Source organism: Triturus cristatus, chromosome 12, assembly GCF_964204655.1.
Source record: "Triturus cristatus chromosome 12, aTriCri1.1, whole genome shotgun sequence".
Taxonomy (NCBI): domain Eukaryota; kingdom Metazoa; phylum Chordata; class Amphibia; order Caudata; family Salamandridae; genus Triturus; species Triturus cristatus.
The window spans coordinates 802,150,525-802,175,659 of NC_140595.1; the positions used below are offsets into that span (position 1 = coordinate 802,150,525).

General features: G+C 44.7%; 1 protein-coding gene across 6 annotated transcripts in view; it reads right to left on the minus strand.

Annotated features, from left to right (window-relative positions):
• Positions 1-13,510: 13,510 nt before the first annotated feature.
• The window catches only part of LOC146782899 (UDP-GlcNAc:betaGal beta-1,3-N-acetylglucosaminyltransferase 9-like), a 242,393-nt gene continuing 230,768 nt past the window's right edge, over positions 13,511-25,135 (minus strand). For all 6 annotated transcript variants that reach the window (XM_085637421.1, XM_085637423.1, XM_085637422.1 and 3 more), the window contains exon 3: positions 13,511-15,328. In XM_085637421.1, the coding sequence (XP_085493547.1) occupies positions 14,859-15,328 (470 nt within the window). In that variant the 3' untranslated portion in view covers positions 13,511-14,858. The remainder of the gene's footprint in view (positions 15,329-25,135) is intronic.

The following is a 25,135-nucleotide window of genomic DNA, read 5'->3' on the forward strand; positions in this document are numbered from 1 at the left end:
AAGGAAGCAAAATCTTTTGGAATAACCCTGCAAAAATGTCCAGGTCCAACAGTTCACATTTAACTTTCGGCGAGTTATGATCAACTGTAGCTACACCTCCACCACGTTTACCAACACTGTCAAGCCAGCTAGAAGCATAGTCACCTGGGAGAGCTGTGACAAAATCAGAGGTTTTGTCTGACCAAATTTGAGTTAAAAATATTAGCTGGGGCGAATAGGTCTCTAAAAACATTTTTCGAACTCATACTTATGTGTAATAAGGGACTGCAAGGTAATCAAAAAACGTTTTAATGGTCAAGTGATAGAAGTAGAGGTGACCTGTGCTGTAATCGGCGTAGCCATGGGCAACGATTTCTCCAGCCGGCAGCTGAAATCAAATCACAATTGTTACATTTTAAGATCTCAATCATACTGAAATTGAAGGTAATGCAATCCTTCTTACCTAAAGGATTCAACAACAGCAAGTCTTCCCTTGAGTACTTTATATCCATGTAGAGTAGCCAGCATCTCTCTAGGAATACCATATCATATTGATTGTTGCTAGAACACTCCTTGCACGCCGGAGAACATGTACTCCTTCCTGAGCTTTCCCTTTAACCACTGTTATCAACTTTGTTTCATTTGGTCCACTTTGACAGAAAAACCAAAATGCACAACTCCAACAAAGCAATGATTTGTTCAAAGAAAACCCAACAGCAGAGCAGTGGATTAAGCGTATATGAATGGACCTGGCAACCTCAGTGGCACACTACAGTTTGCAGGCATCACCTGATTTCGCGTACAATTAGCGCTTACTATTATTTATTGTGGCATTCTCACTTCATGTGAACTGATTTTCTCTGCTTTCAAAGGAATCAGACTGTTTTGCCATTGAGCAAGAAAGCAGATGGCTTTTTTAACAATGCCACTATGCAGGGCTACATGACATTTTCTATTGGTCTGCAATAGTTTTCATCTACAGCAGTGAATCGGTTGCAAGCAATATATTTCGTCATGGGAAATCCCTCTAAGCTGCAGAGTCCTTGACCGCCAGAAAGGTGCCCTGGTGTGCATGCTGCTGTTTGTCACGACCAAACTGAATAAAAACAGCAGATGCTGTTTTGAGAGTATAATACACAGGGTAAACTCAATCAATGAAGCATGATGCAGGCAACTCAACCAACCTCAAAGCCAGCATAACCACAAATGTAAGAGGGCCCCTTATTCTTATTAGATAACCAACAGGACTGGCCTACAATATTGCATCCACACAGCCAACACTTAGGCGCTTCGGGACAAGACCCACTATTTAAATAAATAAAAGCCAAAAGGTAAATATCATAAGAACTGGGCAAGAGAACTTCTCTTCCTGATCCAGGCTCTACTCAGATAGCCTTGAGCCCAGTCCTGAAGTGTTCAAGGTAATGCCATCTACTCCAGGCAATGATGTCTCAGAGCCCAAAGCACTCTCCTGGCACACTGCCCCCGTACTGCCAGGCCCACCAGTCGTACTTCTTGCAGCGGTCTGCGTCTTGCTGTCCATGCTAAGGGCATCTGTATGTCCTTCTGCTGCTCCAAGTTGGAGTGAACCAACAGCTTTCAACCTGCAGACTAGTGGGTTTGTACATTCACTCTGTACCGTCACACCGATTTCCCCTAGCAACCGTCCAGTGACTGTACTCTTCATTAAATGAGTGGGTGCCACAGAGGACACGAGCTTTGTCCTCTGCTGTTGTAAGTTCTTCTAGTATGAAGGTTTGTAAGGCCATGCCAGGGGCTTAAGATTTCACCGGCTCTGTGCACGACGACTGGGATAAGAATACCATTTCCACCCGACAACTTGCCTCAACCACCAAGTCCTTGACGCCCAGGGTAAGGGTGCCATTAGGGCCGGTCTGCGTCTCTGCGTGCTTCCCTTTCTCACCTGTGGACTCAAAGCAGCAGTGTGCCTTACTCACTGTGAGTGTGGACGGTGATGTGCTATCGGTCGGCCTGTCCTGCGACAGAAGGCCGAGTGCCGGAGAGGGTCCCCTTTCGGTGGTAGTGTTGGTGTTACACCACACTGCAATGGCCCAGGCACCGCATCATGGGGGGAATCAAGTGGCTGCTGACATGGCGGAGGAATCGGTGGTCCTCCATCCCCAAATCCACACGCAGAGGCAGAACTCCGAACACCTTCCCAGACCCACTGAAAGAGCTGCATTACCGAGCACTGCTGTGCGGTGTCCACCCGGTCGGCCACCTCTACCTGCTACCTAGCCTGCAGCACTAGATCCCACCAGCAGGCTGCAGCTGTCAGAGCTAATGCAAACATCAGGATCTTAAGTAAGTGACACCGCTGCCAGGTGTGCTGAAAGTTGGACTGGCACCAGTGTGGTCACCGGCGATAACGATATAAATAAGCACATTTTTAGCTCAACAAGAGACGTCACTTAATCACTTCTAATGTTGAGGCAATTCTTAACGCCCACCTTATCGTGTCTGCAATGAATGCTCCCTTCTGAAACACCACCTGGGCAACTCTTTTCTGTGCTCCATGTTTCCTCTCTCGAGCATTTCCGGGCCCTCACCACCGCAATCATATTTGAGTGACTGGTGTTTTCCTGACAATCAAGTCTCATGAAAAGAGACTTAGTTGTCTGGAAACATAAAACCAGGGGTATGCTACATATCATGTGCCATGAAGTGCGGCGCCCCAGGTACTGTGCTAATACTCCTCCGTCACTTGCGCCCCCAGAAGACTTCTGAGAAATTAGTTCTGTCTGCGGTAGCTGTGTTGCTCTGTCTGCGCTCTGGTACAGAGTGTGCCAGTGCTGCAAACGTGACCGCCATCTTGGAACACCAACTTTTCATTACAATGTAGGCCACGCTCCTTAAAATACCTTTAAATAGCGCTAGACCTTGTGTTATCCACATTATTAATATGTGACGAAAAATATATTTCACAATAAAATTAGGAAATACATGTTTTCGTTTGTTTTATTTTTTCACCTAATTATATAGGCAGGGCAAAACCAAACATGAAACATAGCTTATAATTAAAATGTACTATTACTTTATGTTCTTTTTTTTGCTCACAGCACTGTGGCTGCAAACACAATCTTCTAATATGGCAACAGGCTTCACAGAGAAACAAGGTAGGCTAACAAAAACAAGCTGTGTGAAGGAGGAGCACCTAGGAAGACCCATGCAGCTGGGAGCAGTGAAGTGGGAGGGAACCAAGCTGTGTATAAGGCTGCAATGCCCATACAGGAGGGGGGAGGAGGAGCCATTACACACTGTACAGTGTGATGGCCAATCAAAATGTTCTCGGAGTGAAATCGCTGGAAAGAGAGCAAAGAACACAAAGGAGAGACAATTACGGAAATGCACCAATAACAACCCGGCATTTCTGAATGCCGCAGATAACAACCAATGGCAACCGGCGGGTGTGCCAGAGCCCATAGAAGATGATACAACAGGTGTTGCAGGCAGAGTAAGCACTGTTGAGGCTCTACCAAAAGGCATATCAGTGGTTGCAGGTGCGACCCCTGGCAACCCCTAAATGATGTAGCAGAAAAGAATATCCCTTGGTGGAATGATATGTACAAACACTCTCTTATTGGCACTGTGTGATGTCCATGATTCTAAATGTGTGAAAGGTAATTATAGATTCATAGAAATTCAGAAGTAAAAGAGAAATACATAAGATTTTGACATGGGTACCATACATATGTATGTATATAATTCCAGTAGAATGCAGCAATGTTGTATCGACCAAGCCCATTTTTTAGGTGTTGAATATCAATTAAAGTTTAAACCTAATTAACCTGCTAGAAATGCAGCCTATTCCTTATCAAGAAAAATCTATGTATATGCATATATGCGTTTGAGAATTTGAGAAGAATGAAATGGAGAACATTAGATGGGACAGGGAATCTACTTAGAGGTCAAAAGAGAAGAAACAGAAGTTGTTTGCTTGCTGCGAAGGTGGCCTAGTTATTAAAAAGCATACAGAGGTAGACTGGGAGTGAGTATCTTTGGTTGAGAGAACTAGGCAATCTCAGGAAGTTAGGTAGATATGAGATGACAAGGGAGAGATGGGGGTTAGAGGTTCCAGGGAGTTGACCTTATGTTGGAAATAATAAGCTCGGGAGATATTCCTTCTAGACAGCATAGGAGAGTGACGTGAAGTGTAGCAGTGATGACATAATTAGAATATGGTATGTTTATTTGTATAGCAACGAATCGCCCAGGAGGGTCTCCTAAAACTGATCAGCAGTAGACAGTTCTTGACTTTGTTCTTCAAAGAGGGTAAGGAAGTCGTTTGTGCTGTGTCTCCTGAAAGACTGTTCCAGATTTGGGGCATATGGTCTGAAGAGGAGCAGTAATGTTTTTTTACATGGGTTTTACATGGTTTTTAAAGCATACTGCATCTCTGCTGCAGAAAATACTTTTTCTTTCAGAGATTTCGATTTGCTGCGGGTGTGTTATTAGGTTTTATGCTATGGCTTTGGAGATGATGTAGATTGACTGGAGGTGGCAACATTCTTCCGAATGTTATCATTGGTCAGGTTTAATTATTTGGGATATATGGTTTTTCCTCCTGCTGTCTGATAAACGTTGTGCAGTTACATGCAATGACAGCAAAGAATGAGGCTTTCTTCGAACTTATAGAAACAATATAACGTGACGGAGCGAACAACAATTGTTTTCACATTTCACCCAACTACCAAGAATGTTGTTCGAGTCGACTATGTATTCATTGCACCGACAATGAATAATGCATAATTAATAGAATGTAAGAAGCTTCTAAGTGAAACCATTTATACATTGGCAGTGAAAATGTACATAGCCCAATAGACCAAGTTACTTACCTTCAAGAACGCTGTTTCTGGTAGACTATATAGCTGCAGATTTCTCACTTTTCGAATATTCCCTATGCATAGGGCAATCGGGCAGTGCCCCATAGGCTGGTCTGACAGATCAGTGCATGGAATTTCTGTTTAGCAGCATGTGGGCCTGTTTTATGGCCAGGTGGGCCAATCTTTACTGTTGATTTCCCGGATATTACCACAAACATTGCCTGCAGCAAACACAAATGAATGCAGTCTCACATGCCTTGTAGAATACTCGTACAGCGTTTCTTTACAAGTTCAAAACTGGTCTGATTTGTAAATGCGGGCCACTTTTTTTTTTAGTTATCTTCTATTTTGGTGCCCGGCCTATTTTTATCCAAGTCCGACCCAGTCTAGGTGTCATACTGGATCTGGAACATTTCCAGCAGTACTGCTGTGCACCAGTAGGTGGCACTGTGTGGCTCTGCACACTGCACAAACATGTAGAGTGTCGGTCAGGCTGGCCTTTGCTCAGCCTGACACACACTCTCCATGTTCTCAGAAAAGTGGGGGCAGGGGGGCAAGGCTCCTACACCCTTAATGATGAGCGCTACTGAGTGGGTGGAAGAAACATGTGGCCGACACAATCACAGCCCAAGTCGGCCCAAAAACACCTCTATAAATAATTATACATTTAGTAAAATCAAAAGGTCTTGGCCAAAACCAGATCTAAACAAGCATTTGCAATGCAATAGGTCTCGCATTTGCGAGAGGTTAAGGTATTGGCATTGTAAATGACAATGCGTTTTATTTATATTTTAAAAACCAACAGATAAGTAAAAGGCATTGTCAATTGCAATGCCAATAGCTCAAATTCTCAAAAATGTGAGACCTATTGCATTGCTAATGCTTGTTATTGGTGTTGTCGTCTGACAATACAGAAGCGGACTGTTAGAATGAAATGAGAAATATCTTTAAACTGTACCTGTATGAGTTCCATGGCAACAGTGGCTGTCAGTACTACCTTCCTGAATCTCCAGCAAAACCAACAGTGACTTCCGAGACGCCTAACGCCTCTTAGATAACACCTCCAACCCTGTGGTCTACTTCCTACAAGTCACTGTTGTGTGGACATAGAGAGAGGACGTGTCTCCGCCCCCACAGCAGTAAGGGTCAGAGTGGCAATACTTGTTTTTTAATGTACGTCTAGTGCTGATAAAGATTGTACAACGGTAATTCCTAATCAGCAGTAGACGTACATAAAAAAAAAGTATTGCCACTCTGACCCTTACTGCTGTGGGGGTGGAGTCAGTGAGTGTAGACCGTTTATTTTGCCGCCGGGGTGGGGGAAGGGCAAGCAATGAGGAGCAGTCAGCAGAGTGGAAATGCGGGTGCCGCGCTGCAACCTAAAGCGTGGCGCTCCTGTTGCCAGAGAGCTGAAGTTAAAATCTGACTGTCAATTGCCAAGGGTGAAAAATACACGGAGAGAGACCAGTGGAAAGGCAGTGATACACAGCACTATAGAAACCGGGGAGGGGAGAGGCATGAAGCGTGGGAGAGGCGGGTGAACCGTGAGGAGGACAAATAGGAAATAGAGAGCACCGGGGCATTAGGGAGTGACAGACACCGAGGAGTGAGTAGGGGCAGGGAGAACACAGAAGGAAAGGGACAGGGGAAGTGGGGGGTGGAAAGGGGTAGATGGAAGCCTCGGCGCCCCTCGAGCATAGGCAGTAGAGCCGAGAGGAGTCTGGGCAGAGAGGAGGGGCTGGGGAGAGAAAGGGTACAGTGAGGTGAGAGGAAGGGGGGAGCAAGAGATTGGGAGGAAGGATGCCGAGGGAGGCGGGGCTGGCAGACTGAAGCCAAAAGGAGTGAGGAGCAGAGTGGGGGCCTAGACATGCGTGAAAGTTAATTGAGGTGTGCACGCGCGACGGCAAATGGCAAAAAAGCAGGCTGGCGAGTGGTATGGGATGTGCGGGCACCATGACGAGAGAGGAAAGCCAGATGGCGCCTCTGCTCATCATTGTGCGCGTAACTGCACGCTCTATGCCAGCCAAAAGCGTGTGGTCGGACTTTTAAAAGCCCACACACTAAATGTCTCGCCGGGCAGTTCATGCGCTGGCTCAGGCGAGACCTAAAAATAAATGAAAAATGGAGGGCAAGGGGAATAGGAGGGAGGTAGAAGAAACAGTACCTGATAAAAGAGGATGCCCACTAATAGAAATTATTCTGCAGTTTAGCGGTGCTCCTGAGCAACAAAACAGAAGTGATGTATCAGGGTGTGAACCAATTAGCAGGCTGTAAAGAAGGTCAATGCTGTAATCAACCAATGGTAAGCAGCAGGTGGGATTACAGTCCATATAGAAAAGAAGCATAGGATTCTGACACATTCACAGCTTTACAAAACTTTGTAAATCTGGGAATGTCTCGGGTTCAATGGATGTTGCGTGAGAGCATCCTAAGCAACACCCATGGAATTGCCCTGTCACTCGGAACAATGCGTGAAAAGTGCCCATATTTGCAAGGCCACGAAAAGTCACGCAGGGTGATTTTATGTGGCCTTGTAAATATAGGCAGGCCCATTGCGCCTCCAGTGCATCAAAAAATGTGACGCATCCCCAGCGCAATGGGCTTGTAAATGATGCCCTTGGAGTGGAGTCCGACATACGACGGCAATGGTGAAAGTAAATAAATAAATAAATATCTGCCACCGTATGTCGGACTACACTACCCCCTCACCCAGCCCTGCCTCACCACCCCACAGCGTTACCTCTGCGAGCCGCCACTGGACCTTTATCTCTCAAGGTTATTGTTCTTTAACTTTTAGAACCACCCTAAAACAATGCCCTGAGAAAGAACAAATCTCCTTGATCAAAATTATAATCTGTCGGCAGTAAATCTTTATTGGGATATTAATGACAGAATTGTAATCTTAATGTCTTTGGGGGGGGTCGGGCAATACGTATTTTGAGGGCAATATGGAAAAAAAATCTATTGTACTGATCATTTCTTGATAATTCATTGCCTCTGCGATATCAAACAATACTAAATGATATGCCAAACTATAACAGGGTCACCAACAATTGAAATATGTCTTGCCCGGGACCCCAAACATAGTTAAGAAGACACAGAGTAGAAAGACTGAGTGTGGCAGTGGCAGACAGAGGGAGAGAGGTTTAGTGAGAGAGAGAAATACAATAGCCAGAGGTCAAATAGAGAGAAAGTTCACTTTCAGAGCGGGCCACTTGGAGAGTGGGGGCCCTGGGCAATTGCCCACTTTGCCCATGCGTTAAAACGTCTCTGATGACTGTGTAATACTGTATCTAATGTCAACATTAACAACACATGCCAGTAGGTATGACTTGATTTCTCCATCAAGCCATCCCAGAGTGTCAAATAAGTTTTAGCGCCACATTTTGTGTCTCAGGCTGAGTGCTCAGCATCCTGGTCATTAGGAAGTCATGAGGTTTCCCTTTTGGTAATGCTAGGCGATCACTTCTTTTTCGAGGACTTACAAGGAAACCCTTTTATACTAGCTAAAAATTCGAGATTTAATATATTTTTATTTGCTGTCTGACAAATGCCCTGCTACAATATTTTTCACAGGTTTTTTTGATCCTATGTAAAGTTTATTTTTATATCGATTCACATAGTGCTCAAAGCTGTGTGCAGACAGAGATAGAATTTCAAAAACGTGCATCCTGTCAATCACTCCCATATATTCCCAAAACGTGCTGCTTAATCGCAATGAGTGCAGAAAGCCCTCTCATGGTATCAGGCGTTGTTCTGAATTGTTGATGACGTGTATAATGTTACAGAACAGAAAAGCTGACCGAGAACCTTGACAGTAATATTCAGTTGTTAGTTTTAGGAAATTTTGCTCAAAATCCAGTTTTTAAATCATTACTGAAATATTGTGAGAGTGGTTGCTGGCGTATAGTATACCCACGTGGATAAAAAGAAATAATTGGATATATTGGGCGAGACCACAAGTCATAACAGAAATATATGGCTCATTTTAGAAGTCTGCAGTTTATGAAACTCATCATGATTTTCTCCATCTCTGGTCTGTAATCTTTCTCAGCACCTAGTGCTGGAATTCGGTTAATGTGACCTACTACATGAAATATATTTTGATATTAAAGTGATTAAGTCTTGACCTTTCCACCTCATGGACAACTAGACGTGCTTTTCATGTTGCTGCACTTTATTTAACCTCGGTTATAATTTCCTTAGGTACTCTGATGACTTTTATGACAACCTGTGCAGAAGACGTTCCCAGCTTCTTTTCAGAGTATAATTATACTGGGCTGTGCGTGAAATGTCATGATGATGTGTGAATGCGTCGACAAACAAGTGCAGATAATTATGTTCTTGAAGATAACACCATTGTCAAGAGTGCCTGTGGGGTTAGTGCTCGGAATGTGGAGTTTCCAATGTTATGTTACTTGTTGTATAGCACTGACAACAAGCGCCGGCCGTGAAAGTGATCGCGACCGCGATCAAACATCAAAGCGGCCGCGATAATGAAAGTAATCGGAGAAACATGGTGCGCGCGCCCGCGCACCTGCACTGTGGGTCTAGGCTGGCCTGGTAGCACTTTTTGGAGCCCTCTCAATAAGTCTCGCAGAGCATCGCTTACGCGATAGCTCAGGCGAGACCTAAAAACAGCCAGCGGATTCATGCCATGGTCCATCAATCATAGAGACTGTTTCAGAAATACCTGCAATGCCTGATGAGGAATACTTGGGCACATATTACATCAAAAAACTAGGTTGCAATTTAAAGGCCATTTTATGGATTTTTTCATGTTAAGTCTTCTCATTTTGTGTCACTTAACATTTTTGTATTGTTTTAATTGTTAAAATATTGTTAGTTTTAACATATAACTGCATATTTGTACATTTCATTAAAAATAATAAAAATATAGATTCATTTTATTTAAATTACATCAGAATTCTTTGTTGGTAACATACCTTTGCTATTTATAAGTACTTTACTACTTAAAATTTTCTTTAAATGTATTTCAAAATTGTTTAGTTATTGCTACATTTTTTTATATAAAAATTTAGATAGGGACTTTTTTGTCACAAGGGAAGTACGTCAGGGACAAAATGCACTTCAATTTCTTGCTGTGATAAATGAATATCAGTGGATTAATGAGTGTAAAATGATTTGAATGTATGAAATATGAACATGTAATCTCTTAATGCATAATACATTTAACCCGAATGACTGCAGTAATGAAGAAATCGATTCAACAAATGGACATTGTGAAAAACAAAATGGCAGGGGACCTAAGCCTTATATGGGTGTATGAGGTAACAGTTCAGTTATTTTTACTTTGTAAGTCACTTTGGTGTTTTTAAAAATGGTTTCGCATACAGAGGTCCGAGACCCCGTAAAAGCCAGTTTTGCCGAAATGCGTTGGTCATTTGTGTACATAAATAATTACACTTTATGCTGATATGAGTGACTCCTGTTGTTCCTGTTTTGACCGGAGGAATACATTCGAAGATGTATATAAAATAACATGACATCCTTTCCATTATGGGGCCATTTTCTTTTCCACAATATTTTTTTGTAATTTACATTAAAATATGGAAACCTAATATTACCTATTATATTCAGGTCAGTCGATATTGTTGTTCACAATATTTTGCCAAACAACCAAATATGCACCTTCGCTGTAAGGTTTGTAGTACACGTACACTTACCGCAGGCTCTGCTCCGAAAGACCCACAAGTGCATGAGGTATTTTAGCCAGGATCTCTTTCCAAATTCCCAGCTCCCATTTTACCCCTTCCCCTCAAGCTCTTTCCCTTTCCTTATTTTTCTTTTGTTACTTCCCCTTCCATTTCCAACTCTTCCTTCACTCCTCCCTCAATCTCCTATCACATGCCGCTGACCTCCCATCGTCTCACGTTGGCCATTCTCCTCTTCTTCACATCCTAGTCTTCCTTGCCTCGGTCCTCACTTCCTCTTGAGGTGAAACTGCAACTTCCACACCTCCTTTGATCTTGTCAGCCTTCAAGCATTGCTCCCCAATTTTGCATGAACCTCAATTCATCAAAATGTCAAGGATAAAAGTGACATCACACATCTTTCGGCTGTCAATGGCATCTTATTGTTGACAAACCTTCTCCTGCTCTTAGCCCTCAATTGCCTCTGATTTTCCATTAATGGGGTCTGTGGGGGCCAAAGACCAGTAACTAAATACATTAAAGTGGGCTCTTACAGACCAGTTTACATTTTTGTTCTTTTCACTGCCTTCTTAAACCCTGAAACTAGGAATAGAAAGGGCACTGCAGGGATAACAAAGGGTGCACCCGGGGTATAAGGTGATAGCCTGCTGACCGCAATAGATTCCTGTTAGAAATGGGGTCTCTAATAGTCAGTGGTTTCCACCCAGTCCAAGTGGGGACCCTCACACTAGTCAGGGTGAGGGAGTCACACAGCTAAGATAAACCCTGCTTACCCCCTTTGGCAGCTTAGCACAAAGCAGTCAGGCTTGTCCCAGAGGCAATGTGTAAAGTACTTGTACACACATACATTAACAGTGAAAATACCACAAAAGAAGTTATCAGTTTAGAAAAAATAGCCAATATTTATCTGACGAAAACAAAAACAAAACGACAATCATCTAATGCATAAGTCAGAAGATCACTTTTAAAAGGTTAAATGCAATTGTAGTTCCTTAAAATCAATAGATGTGCTTGACTAGGGCAAAGTACCTTAGATGCGTCAAAAGTATAAGACGATTCAAGGTGCAGGGGAGGTGAAGCTTCAGAACAGCTGGTGAAGTGTTGGTTCCTTACTGGTGCAGGGGAGGTGATGCTCGCTTCCTTACTGCTAGGCAGAGGAGTTGAATCGTCGGTGCTTTACTGCCACAGGGGAGGGGATGCGTTCTCAACATGATGTGTCAGTTCCTTACTGTGGTGTCAATGACAAAAGCGGCACTCAAGGATGGTGCATCGATTATGCATCGAAGTCAAGTTGCACTGCGTCGGTTTCACAGGGTCGAAGCAGGCACTTTGTTGAAGTCAGAGCGATCAGTCACTGATTTCAGTGATGCGGTGCTGGAAACTCATGCAGCAGTGAGATCTCGGAGACGCTGTGACACAAAGCTGGGGCCTGCGTTGTAAGCATGGCCGGTGTGTTGAGCGGCAACCACACTTCGGTGCAGGCAGCGGCGAGTTATGCCAGGATGCGATGATTCTGAATGACTGTGAGCAGATGTGTCTATTTTCTTTTAGAACTCACCAGAACTCACTCCCAAGGGCCCAGGGATGGGATTTGGCACCACTTGGCAAGACAGAACTCTCAGCAAGAGAGACCAGGTGCTGGTAGGTGAAGTCTTTGATGGCCCTGACACCTCTTAACAGAAGATAAGCTCAACTCAAACCCTTGAAGTACCTCAGAAAGCAGGATATAACAAGCAAAGTCCAGTCCTTTCACTACCAGATCAGAAGCAGCAGGCCAGCACAGCAAAGCAAACAGCAGAGTGGCAGTTCCTCCTGACAGCATCCAGCTCTTCTTCCTGGCAGAATGTCCTCAATCCAGAAGTGGTCTGTGATTAGGGTGTCAGAGGTCCAGTACTTATACCCATTTCTGCCTTTGAAGTAGGCAAACTTCAAAGAAAAGTCTTTGTCGTGCACAAGACCTGGCCTTTCCCTGCCCTAACTATAGACACATTACAGGGGGTGGAGAATGCTTTGTGTGAGGACAGTCCCAGCCCTATTCAGATGTGAGTTACAACTCCCATCAGGTCTAGCTCAGGAAGACTTATCAGCCTGGTGATGGGCCATCAGGATATGCAGGGCGCACTGCAGCTTCCTTTGTGTGACCGTCTAGAGTGAATGCACAATTAGCCCAACTGCCATCCTGACATGTATTCTACAGCCAGTCAGAGGCACAGAATGGTTAAGCAAGAACATGTCCACTTTCGAAAAGTGCCATTTTCAAACTTACAATTGAAAAACCAACTTCACCAAAAGATGCATTCTTTAATTGAGAGTCTTGAGACACCAAACTCCAAATCCTTATCTGCTCCCAACGGGAAACTACACTAAAAAGATATTTCAAGGCAATCCCCATGGTACACTATGGGAGAGATAGGCCGTGCAATAGGGAAAAGTAAAATTCACTATTAGGACAGGTAAAACACACCAGTACATGTCCTACCATTCAAATACACTGCACACTGCCCAGGGGGCTGCCTTGGGCCTACCTTAGGAATTACTTAAATGTAGTAATAGGGAAGGTTGGAGCCTGGAATATAGGTGCACTGCACTCACAAACACTGCAGTGGCAGGTCTGAACAATCTTTAAAGGGTTACTGAGTGGGTGGCACAATCAGTGCTGCAGAACCACTAATAACATTTGATTTGGAGGCCCTGGACACCCCTGGTGCGCTGTACTAGGGACTTACGGGCAAATCAAATATGCCAGTCATGGCGAAACCAAGTGCCATCATGTTTGCACTTGCACTCCAGCACGGATCAGCAGTGGTAAAGTGCACAGAACCCTAGCAGAAACAAAATTCAGCACAGGAATAAAACAGGACATCAGAGGCAAAAAAATAGGGGAACCCAAACCAACAGCTGACAAGTCTAACTGTTCCCGTGCCAATGCCTGTGAAAAATATATCTCTGCTTTGCCTAAGGAGAGGTCCCCATTTAGACGAAGGGTTGGAAAAAACATGCAGACACCTCAGCTCTTGTAGTCTAGGATATGGATATAAAATTGAATTTATTAGGTTTTGATAAAAGGCCATCATAAAAAGACAACACAACACAACAAGAGGATACAAATAATCATCACTTCATCATCCTTGCATTTTGACAAAATTATATTCACTGCACATTTATAAAACATGAGTATTTTGCATTCTGTGCATCTGACAAAGAACTCATAGAATAAATACAATCACATGTTGCCTTTTCAGTGCTGATATTAGTCTAAAACATCTTAAGGAGACAATTTTGTCAAATGGGTACTAATAATCGGCAAAGAGAACATGAGGAACTCTTATGTCATAGGACAAACAATAATTTCCTCTGGTCTGGATCCCATTTTATGTCATGTGATTTTTTTGAGAAGTCACTGTAGATCAAAGGTCATGTGATAATTTTCAGTAATGTTATCACTATGTGGTTTTGAAGCATAAAAACCCCTTACCTCTTTTTGGACATGGAATAGCAGCCATGGCCTACAAAGTTCTTAACAATTTCTAATGTGCATCTTCAAGCTGACCCAAAGGCCGCCTTGAGGTAACTTTAAAGAAAGTAACAAAAATCTTAGGAAGAAAAAAACACACAAAAAACACAAATTCCTGCAAGATTAGGGGGTATACAGGAATCTGGTCACAACTAAAACCCTCTGAATGATTACTAAACCACTCAGTTTAATGACTGATTTAAAAATGACGTTTTACCAGCATTAATTACTTCCCAACGTAGGTTTTGCAGAAGTTCGTAATGTGCTCGCTAGAGGTATTTATTTTCTCCCCTGAAAAACCTGGAGATGTAGTCTGATTTTCCAATCTATTGGTATTTTTCGGTCTACCATAAGTTTGCAATTTCAAGTCTTTATTTTGAACATAAATAAATATATTGAAAAAGTACACCTTTCCAACAGTCTTGTCAGGTGACTCAGGAGATGATCAAAGTCTTAACTTGCTCTTCCGCTTGCCTTACCACCTTCTGGTCCAAAACCCTTCTTGGCCACTTCCTTTTCACAGCTAGCCGGTGCTGCTGCGGCCAGTGCCAGGGATACATTTTCCACCCTGGATTTTGCTTTCAGCAAGGCACCTTTAGCATGTTCCCTGAGTATGTTCTGAAACCGCCTCCTCAAATGGATGCAAATGTTTCACTAAACAAACACTTCTTCTTCTTCTTCAGGTAGCAGGTAGAGGAATTAAAGACTCTTCACAGGGGACGTCTGAGGGCCTGCACATCAACTTAGTGGCTGGCATGCCATCCTCGCTATCCATCCTGCTGACCAATCAGAATCTACCGCCCCCACTTGCTTGGACAGTTGTCTGCCAAAACTTGTTACAAAGTTTTAAGTCATTCGTTTGTTCCATTTGAAAACAGGTTCGCACTCTGTTTCCTGCATTTCCTTCCAGATTTTTAAAAGATGGCCCGCTGTAATTCCATGGACAACCAGCGCCGCCTTGTAGGGACAGGTCTCATAATTCAAACCAAAAACGAAAAAGAGAGGGCTGTGTCGCAGTTTGATGTTGGTTGCCAGTGCGAGCATCCCCAAATAGACGTCGTCCAGCGGGAATACTGGCAGCTTGATGGAGGCATGGTGGAGAGTTGTCACGACGGCCCCTGGCACCAGGAAGCCGCCACCAGACAGAAAAAGTGGATACTTGGGGAGAGGGAACAGGGAATGCGTGACCCCATACTTTCCACTGCGCACCACAACAGAGTGGTGCTGCACAGCTCCGTGAAGGCAGCAGGAGGCATTGTCGATGGTCTTCATGTACTTAATTAAGGCGTCCGGGTTCACCAACATATCATCATCACCTGTAGACAATAGCAAAAAAGGCAAATGGTGACTGAACAGCACTACATGAATAGACGAGACCATAGACCCCAAATGGGATGTGTGTGCAGAGTCTAACATTCCTTTTGTACCCCTATATCCTAGCTTTCACAACAAGGCAACAGTACGTATAAAAGTTTGAACAATTCAATAAACACATTCCTTAAAATTCTATTTGGAGGAAGTCACAAACAACTCGTTGAATAAGTCAGTTTTACAAAAATCAATTCAATTAATATATTTCTTAATACTGAATATCAACAATATTCTTCATAACATGATGAAACATGTATGCAGCCAAACCTAACAATACTTTGTTTAAATACAACCTTATTGTACAGTTTTTTTTATAAACACCAGATTAGGTTGAACCTTGTTATATTTAATTTCAAACTATAGCCTCGTTGCTCCTGAGAATGTTCGAATCTCCTAATCACACAGTCTTAAGACATCTTTTCAATAAGCCCTGGAGTAGAGAATGTATAAATGGCAGGTACTGTACCCTATTCAACTTAACAAAAGTCCAAGTACATTTTCTATCCAATAGGCAGAATTCGAGCCAAACCCCTCCCGGAAAGAGGTCAAAGGGTGTGTTCAAGATTGCAGGGATCTGTTAGCATGAGCTGAAAGCCATTTTGTACTTGGCAGCCATTTTAGTTAGCTATGTGCTAGCCATTTGCTTTCTCCCTCTTCCAGAACCTCACACATGCTCAGAAGGGCCTAGCTAGTAGAATGCACCTGCTCCTAGTATAGAACGGTCAGGCTGTTCTAACTGATGTCAGCAACTCTTTACTCCTCCTACTTGTTGACTGTGCAGTTTCTGTATGACCATCTGTGTGTGTAACTCTTCTCATGTGTACTTGTACCGCCTTCTTTTGAGCCCCTGTGTGAGTATATAAGGCCCCTGTTCTCTGTACTCCTTAGAATGCCTTCTACAGTGACTTGAGGGTACTGTGTGATGCAATCTCTCTCATGTGAGGTTTAATAAATGCATTGTTTTTATATTACAGCTTCTGTGCCAATCTCTTCTTTGTTGGTTTAAAAGGACCAGGTGTATCAGTGAAGCCCCTGAGAAGGTTTTGATTTCTTCAGATGGTCGTCAGACAGATTCTAAATTCAAACAATTCAGAACACGAATAAAAATGCTTAAATTGTCTTTTATCAAACCTTTGGAGATCTTGCTTTTTGGGTCTTGCCTAGGTAGCACATGAGCTGTCCCTTCGAGACATGCTGTATCTAGATATGGGCTTGAATCGCCGCCCATCTCTTTGATTGGCTTTTACTGTCCTTTGTAAATGCCTGTTTTTGTATGGGAATATGCTTAATAGTCCCTCCTTTTAGTCTTTTGTAATCTGCCATGAGGATTGGCCCTGTTGTATGTATCATTTCACTTGTCCCATTATAGCAACTGCCAAAGGAACTTAAAAAAAAAAAAAGCTTTTCTAAGTGCAGTTTACACATTGGAGCGCTCTGTGCTTGCACTCCTCTGAGCATTGGTGTAAACAGTGCCATCATTTTTATCTCTTCGCATTTGTTGTTCAGACGAAGACAGAGATCAAATGTCAGACATGGTTCCCCCAGAGGGAGTGTTGATTTTTCTTTATCTACATCTACCCACATCTGCACCGTCCTCTTTCACCTGCCCACGAACCCTAGCATTGCGCTGACATGTGCTTAGGGGGCAGGGAATGACGGGAGTCACGTTTGTGAAGTTCAGGCTGAGCCATTCCCTATCAGCCGGCAACATTTCCTCCCTTCTCCTCCCGCAGCATGCGCTGCTCTGCCCGTTTCAAGCTGAGTCATGCACTATCAGGAGGCAACACTTCTTCCCTCCTCCTCCTCCTCCCACAGTATTCACTGCTCAGCTTGACCTCCTCCTTCCGCTCCACCATGGCCACTCCGATGCCCATGTGAGTGCGTCAATGAGCCCGCGGTCTCACAAGCCTGCAGGCGGAGACCGAGCGAGCAGCAACAGCTCTGCCTCTAACCACCACCGCGGAAGGCTGCTGCACCCCTTCACCAACTAACACGCCAGACCAGAGGTACTGCGGTAGCACAAAGACTTTGCCCCTCTCCGTTCGGGTGCCACAGATTCTCTAGCACAAAGACTGCCCCGTTCACTTTGGGTGCCATGGCTCTGTAGCACAAAGACTGCCCCGTTCACTTTGGGTGCTATAGCTCTGTAGCACAAAGTCTGCCCCATTCACTTTGGGTGCCATGGCTCTGTAGCACAAACACTTTGCCCCTCTCCCTTCGGGTGCCACAGATTCTGTAGCACAAAGACTGCCCCGTTCACTTTGGGTGCCATAGCTCTGTAGCACAAAGACTGCCCCGTTCACTTTGGGTGCCATAGCTCTGTAGCACAAAGACTGCCCCGTTCACTTTGGGTGCCATAGCTCTGTAGCACAAAGACTGCCCCGTTCACTTTGGGTGCCATAGCTCTGTAGCACAAAGACAGCCCCGTTCACTTTGGGTGCCATGGCTCTGTAGCACAAAGACAGCCCCGTTCACTTTGGGTGCCATGGCTCTGTAGCACAAAGACTGCCCCGTTCACTTTGGGTGCCATGGCTCTGTAGCACAAAGACTGCCCCTCTCCCTTCGGGTGCCACAGATTCTGTCGCACAAAGACTTTGCCCCTCTCCCTTCGGGTGCCACAGATTCTGTAGCACAAAGACTGCCCCATTCACTTTGGGTGCCATGGCTCTGTAGCACAAAGACTGCCCCGTTCACTTTGGGTGCCATGGCTCTGTAGCACAAAGACTGCCCCGTTCACTTTGGGTGCCATGGCTCTGTAGCACAAAGACTGCCCCGTTCACTTTGGGTGCCATGGCTCTGTAGCACAAAGACTGCCCCTCTCCCTTCGGGTGCAACAGATTCTGTAGCACAAAGACTGCCCCGTTCACTTTGGGTGCCATGGCTCTGTAGCACAAAGACTGCCCCGTTCACTTTGGGTGCCAGCGCTCTGTAGCACAAAGACTGCCCCGTTCACTTTGGGTGCCATGGCTCTGTAGCACAAAGACTGCCCCTCTCCCTTCGGGTGCAACAGATTCTGTAGCACAAAGACTGCCCCGTTCACTTTGGGTGCCATAGCTCTGTAGCACAAAGACTGCCCCGTTCACTTTGGATGTCATGGCTCTGTAGCACAAAGACTTTGCCCCTCTCCCTTCGGGTGCCACAGATTCTGTAGCACAAAGACTGCCCCGTTCACTTTGGATGTCATGGCTCTGTAGCACAAAGACTGCCCCGTTCACTTTGGGTGTCATAGCTCTGTAGCACAAAGACTGCCCCGTTCACTTTGGGTGCCATAGCTCTGTACCACAAAGACTGCCCCGTTCACTTTTGGTGCCATGGCTCTGTAGCACAAAGACTGCCCCATTCACTTTGGGTGCCATGGCTCTGTAGCACAAAGACTTTGCCCCTCTCCCTTCGGGTGCCACAGATTCTGTAGCACAAAGACTGCCCCGTTCACTTTGGGTGCCATAGCTCTGTAGCACAAAGACTGCCCCGTTCACTTTGGGTGCCATGGCTCTGTAGCACAAAGACTGCCCCGTTCACTTTGGGTGCCATGGCTCTGTAGCACAAAGACTGCCCCGTTCACTTTGGGTGCCATAGCTCTGTAGCACAAAGACTGCCCCGTTCACTTTGGATGTCATGGCTCTGTAGCACAAAGACTGCCCCGTTCACTTTGGGTGCCATAGCTCTGTAGCACAAAGACTGCCCGTTCACTTTGGGTGCCACAGCTCTGTAGCACAAAGACTGCCCCGTTCACTTTGGGTGCCATAGCTCTGTAGCACAAAGACTGCCCCGTTCACTTTGGGTGCCATAGCTCTGTAGCACAAAGACTGCCCCGTTCACTTTGGGTGCCATAGCTCTGTAGCACAAAGACTGCCCCGTTCACTTTGGGTGCCATGGCTCTGTAGCACAAAGACTGCACCGTTCACTTTGGGTGCCATAGCTCTGTAGCACAAAGACTTTGCCCCTCTCCCTTCGGGTGCCACAGATTCTGTAGCACAAAGACTGCCCCGTTCACTTTGGGTGCCATAGCTCTGTAGCACAAAGACTGCCCCGTTCACTTTGGGTGCCATGGCTCTGTAGCACAAAGACTGCCCCGTTCACTTTGGGTGCCATAGCTCTGTAGCACAAAGACTGCCCCATTCACTTTGGGTGCCATGGCTCTGTAGCACAAAGACTTTGCCCCTCTCCCTTCTGGTGCAACAGATTCTGTAGCACAAAGACTGCCCCGTTCACTTTGGGTGCCATGGCTCTGTAGCACAAAGACTGCCCCGTTCACTTTGGATGTCATGGCTCTGTAGCACAAAGACTGCCCCGTTCACTTTGGATGTCATGGCTCTGTAGCACAAAGACTGCCCCGTTCACTTTGGGTGCCATAGCTCTGTAGCACAAAGACTGCCCCGTTCACTTTGGATGTCATGGCTCTGTAGCACAAAGACTGCCCCGTTCACTTTGGATGTCATGGCTCTGTAGCACAAAGACTGCCCGTTCACTTTGGGTGCCATAGCTCTGTAGCACAAAGACTGCCCGTTCACTTTGGGTGCCATAGCTCTGTAGCACAAAGACTGCCCCGTTCACTTTGGGTGCCATGGCTCTGTAGCACAAAGACTGCCCCGTTCACTTTGGGTGCCATAGCTCTGTAGCACAAAGACTGCCCGTTCACTTTGGGTGCCATAGCTCTGTAGCACAAAGACTTTGCCCCTCTCCCTTCGGGTGCCACAGATTCTGTAGCACTAAGACTGCCCCATTCACTTTGGGTGCCATAGCTCTGTAGCACAAAGACTGCCCCGTTCACTTTGGGTGCCATGGCTCTGTAGCACAAAGACTTTGCCCCTCTCCCTTCGGGTGCCACAGATTCTGTAGCACTAAGACTGCCCCGTTCACTTTGGGTGCCATGGCTCTGTAGCACAAAGACTGCCCCGTTCACTTTGGGTGCCATGGCTCTGTAGCACAAAGACTGCCCCGTTCACTTTGGGTGCCATGGCTCTGTAGCACAAAGACTTAGACCCTCTCACTTACAATGCACCACGTCTTACTCCCCAAACTGTTGTAAACATTTCTGCTGCTCCATTTCAGGTTGTGGAGAAGGCTGTAGGGTTCACTGTAATTACCCTAATCCCCTTAAAGGGGGCGCCTGCGTGTTTGTCCCATAAATCTCTGATGCTCTCAGAGCGCCATTTTTTCTTTATTTCCCAATTATTGTTAATAGTTACAGATGCAAAACTGGGAGAAGACAATGATGTGTTTATACATTTACACTGGGTGGCCTCTTTAAATGCTGGCACAGTCCCTTGGCAGTATATGCCAGCCTTTGTGAAATCCTGGGCCTGTACCGGCCGTGCTTTGAGGCTCGATTTCATTCCAAAACGGATCCCCTGTTCATTGCACTCGTTCAAACGAGAAAAGGAGCTCAGATCCCTACAACATTCTGTTTCTGCCTCCCACAGACCGTACGAGTACCCCACATTCGCACCAGACTCTCCTGTTCTGTCTCTCGTTCTTCGTTTTCTGGCTCGCTTTGTTGCCTTCGTCTCCTGTGTTTGTGTTTCTTTGTAGTGTTCACAGTCACCCCCTTGCACGCACAGAAGCACACAGTACCTTTCCTCTACACTAGCTGGCGCTGCACGCTATTTGGATAGCGCCGCTGCCTTCTTTCTCGCTCTACTGCACTTTGACTGTGTTTTATGACTGTTTACTTTGTGCTTAAATTCAGTACTAAAAGTCAAATGAAAGCAAGAAAGACAAACACACAGAGGGTGTGTAAATACAGAGTGAGAAAGACAAATACTAAATTGAGCTGTGTGTAGAGTCTGCGGCTTTCCCCCATGCATTGTCAGCGCCTTGGGTTTCAAAGTAACTGTTGTCTTTACCAACCATTAAAACATGTAACGCTTTTGTTATATGGAAAATGGATTTGCACCAAAGCGCCTCAAGCCCGTGTGCCAAGTAGGGGCCCCAACAGTCCCTGGGCCGCATTTACAAGGAACTGACGCATCTGCATAGAAGGAAGGAATAACAGCAAGGAATAACAGCTGCGTCAGAAATTCCGATGCATCTGTTGGCCCTAAAGTGACGCATTGCTGCAGTTGCTCATGAGAGATGGGCGAGTCCCATTCAAAAAGCCCTGCGTCATTTCTTACGCCTGGTCTTAGCAGGCGTAGGGATTTTGACGCAGTGAAGGCATAGAGTGACAATGTGAAATGTTGTAAATTTGGCTTTTTGTGTGGGAACATCCACCCTGCATACATTACACCTGACGCAGGTATAATGTGGCGCAGGGCTTTATAACGTAAATGGGCCGCAACATGGCACATTCATTATGCTGTTCATCACAAACGTGCCGCAACGGCATCACAAAAGTGTTGCAGGGGGCTTGTAAATCTGCCCCCTTATGTTTACAACAGACCACCCCTATTGTAATTGATAGTTACAGATGCAAGACTGGGAGAAGACAATTTTGTGTTTTTAAATGTACACTGGGTGGCCTCCAACTGCTGGCACAGTCCCTTAGCAGTGTGTGTCAGCCTTTATAAAATCCTGGGACTGCACCGGCCAAGCTTAGAAGCTCGATTTCATTCCAAAACAGAACTATTGTTGCACTGGTTCAAAGGGAAAGGGAATTCAGATCCCTTCTATATTCTGTCTGCCTCCCACAGACTGCTCAAGTACCCACAATCTCATGAGACTCATTTTGTTTTCCCTCATTTTTTGTCTTTTATGTCCCCTCTTGTCTCCCGTGTTTGTTTCTTTTTATTACTCTCACAGTCACACACTTGCATGCACAGAAACACACAGTATCTTCTCGCCATAAAATGTGCTTGTTGTGATTCACTTTCCTTTACTCTTTTCCTTGCTCTTTCGAACATAACATATCCAACAATTTCATCTCCTTTGAAAGGTCATCCATCCCTTAGACTAGTTTCTGTTAAAAATAAATATACTATATTCTTTTCCACCCGACGAAGGTATTTTTCCCCTTAATGCATTAATATTTTATCCTTGCTCACTACACTGAAATTATTTGTTCTTATAAAGTGAGGTTTTGACCTCGTACATCTATTCGTACTTTCCAACTCTAAACCATTAGTCTGCCATTTCTATTTTGTTTGCACTCTGGTTTCTGTTTTTTCTCTCTGGGTTTCTCTTTCAGGTACTAATTTCTTTCTCCATCTCTTGTCTGTCTCAGCACAGTTTCTCTTTCTGCCCTACTACTCTTTCCCTCTAGTTTCTTTTTCTATCTCCACCTCATTTCTCTGGTTTCGTATATTACCCACATAAATCCAATCTATGCCACATAACAATTCACATAAATACACTCCACCCTATGCCACATAATTCCACTTAACGCCACAAGGTTCTATGTTAAGTGGGATGGGTGTGCCCAGACTTGGGTCCCTTGCTTGGTGATCCACTGGATTAAAGCTAGCCTGGACGATGAAGGGTGACACCCCGAAACCGGTCTCAGGATGCTGGTTTCCGGTCCAGAGAGGACTGTAGTGTAGTTCCTAAAAATACATTGGATCTGCGCATTTGTTGGACAACATAAATTGAGGGTTTGGTGTCTAGACCGATTCCGGTTACCCCCACAGGATATGTCAGCCTATAGACCAGCTAGCTCACAGTGCTACTAGAAGCCCCTGAACCTTACACCAAGGAGCAAATAGTTTCTGGCAACCATTGAACATGACAACCCTTGAACCTTCAGGGATCGTGGAAACAGTACAGTTCTTTTGGCTCAGTCAATCGTGCTCACTTAGTCTCAGAGAGATCCACAGAATAAACGTTGGGGACGTTTTCAACAAACGTTTATTGAACCAGCGTCATTCTAGCATAAAACATGCTTGCTGCGACAATCAATGGACAGAAGCAAATATAAGATATTACAAGCACCAATAGAGTAAATAGAAGGTAGAACTCTACCTTTGTGCTAAAACAGTGAATATATGCAGGCACAAAAACATGACCGTAATCAAACGTGCTCTTATGATGCAAACCCTATCTAAATGTACCCACGTATACCTAGCATGTATGAAGGTGTGAAGCCAAGAAGCTCCTAGGAAAGAGCCAACCCCATTACCTTATGAGAGAGAATGAAGGACCCCGTCTTGGTCACAAGTTGGACACCCCGCAAGAGCACGCAGACCGCTGCGTGTTGAAACCTCAGCATGCATGGACCTCCGTGTCAGTGTCAGCATAGAAGCGTCTCCTCTCCTACCTAGTGAAGGTGTGGTTCTTTTATCCCAGGAGGTAGTCTTGGGCGTTCTACCTAAATCAATATGTTACGATTGCAATTATGCAAATTAACCTAAATCAATTGCAACTATGCAAAATAGTCCCGTCGACCGTTGATGAAGATATTGATGACTTTTGTACAGAGTAGATCCTGTTATGCACGTCATGTGCAAGGGATTAAAATATGATTTTTGGAATCCTCATGTAATATAAATGAGGCTAGTTTCAGAGAAAATAATCGACATTTGTTGAGCACGTAACTGGGTAAAAGGTCATTCCTAGAACTGTTATTCAGGGAGAGGTAGGAAAATGCAGGTAAAAGGTTACTTTACTATTTGAGCCTAGCTAGGGAACATAACAGGAGCTGGCTTGACGTTTTAATTTGAAACCATAGAAAGCTTCACTTGCAAAGATCACATCAAATGTATACCTCACCCAACATACCTTCTAGAACAAGCCGCATCTGAATTACCCAACTCTATAAGACAGTGCTTTCCAAACCTTTTAGAACTCCGACCCAATTTTTTAAATGACAAATGCTCGCGTCCCCCCTAGCTTTAACGGACATGAGGCTGGTTAATGTAATAGTAGATAGCCTTTCAAAATTCTACGAACTACCAAAATAATTTACTTTTTACAATTGTGTTCCTCTCGAACAGAAATTGTTTTTTAAATGGCACACCCTTGACCATGTCTTTCAATTGTCTTTATTGGACTGTGACCATTTTTATGGGCAGATCAATATCTTGTCCATAATTTAAAAAAACATTTTGTTTTAAAAAAAACAGGAAGATGGTGAACTGCACTGGAGTTGTAACACGTTTCAGAGTGGGGTGCTTGCCTGTGGCATCTGTTCACTAAAATTACAAGGCTTCCAGTGATTTTAGCAATTTTGAAAACACTTCTGCAGCAGAGTATGGGGTAAGTCCTCCTGTTCTTTTTTGTTTTAAAAAGAGGCCCTGTGGTGCATTTTGGACTCCATATACATACTGCAGCTTAATACAGTGCACACACTGCCCCTAGGACACCAGATTACAGTACATATGGTCAGATTCATTTTATTTTAAGCACAGGAGATTAGAGGATTTGCCCGGAGCCAACACCAGGACTCAAACCTGGATCCCCAGATCCAATGTTGCCAGCTCTGGCCGTTCAACCACATCCATATTTCTCAATTCATATGTGAAAGTCATACATAAGTGGGAGGATTGTGTATGATCACGTATAATTAGCACATTCTCTGCTGAAATGGCTTTGCAAAGTAAAAAACAACAGCATAAAACAAAAATACAGAAAGGTTCACGTGGAGTCTTGCTTGGGAATACTTGCAAGGGTTTAAAACTGGACTTGGGAACATACTTCAGTACCTTTACACAGTGAGTGCTGGGACAATTCTCAGACTTTCCAACATCACTGGAGTCATAGGGATATTGAAAACTCCTACTTTCACACAAAGTGTAGCAAATGTACTGAGCAGGGGAGTGGTAAAGATGTAGTGTGTAGCCGATGGTGCATGTTGTAGCACACTGTTGCATATATATCAC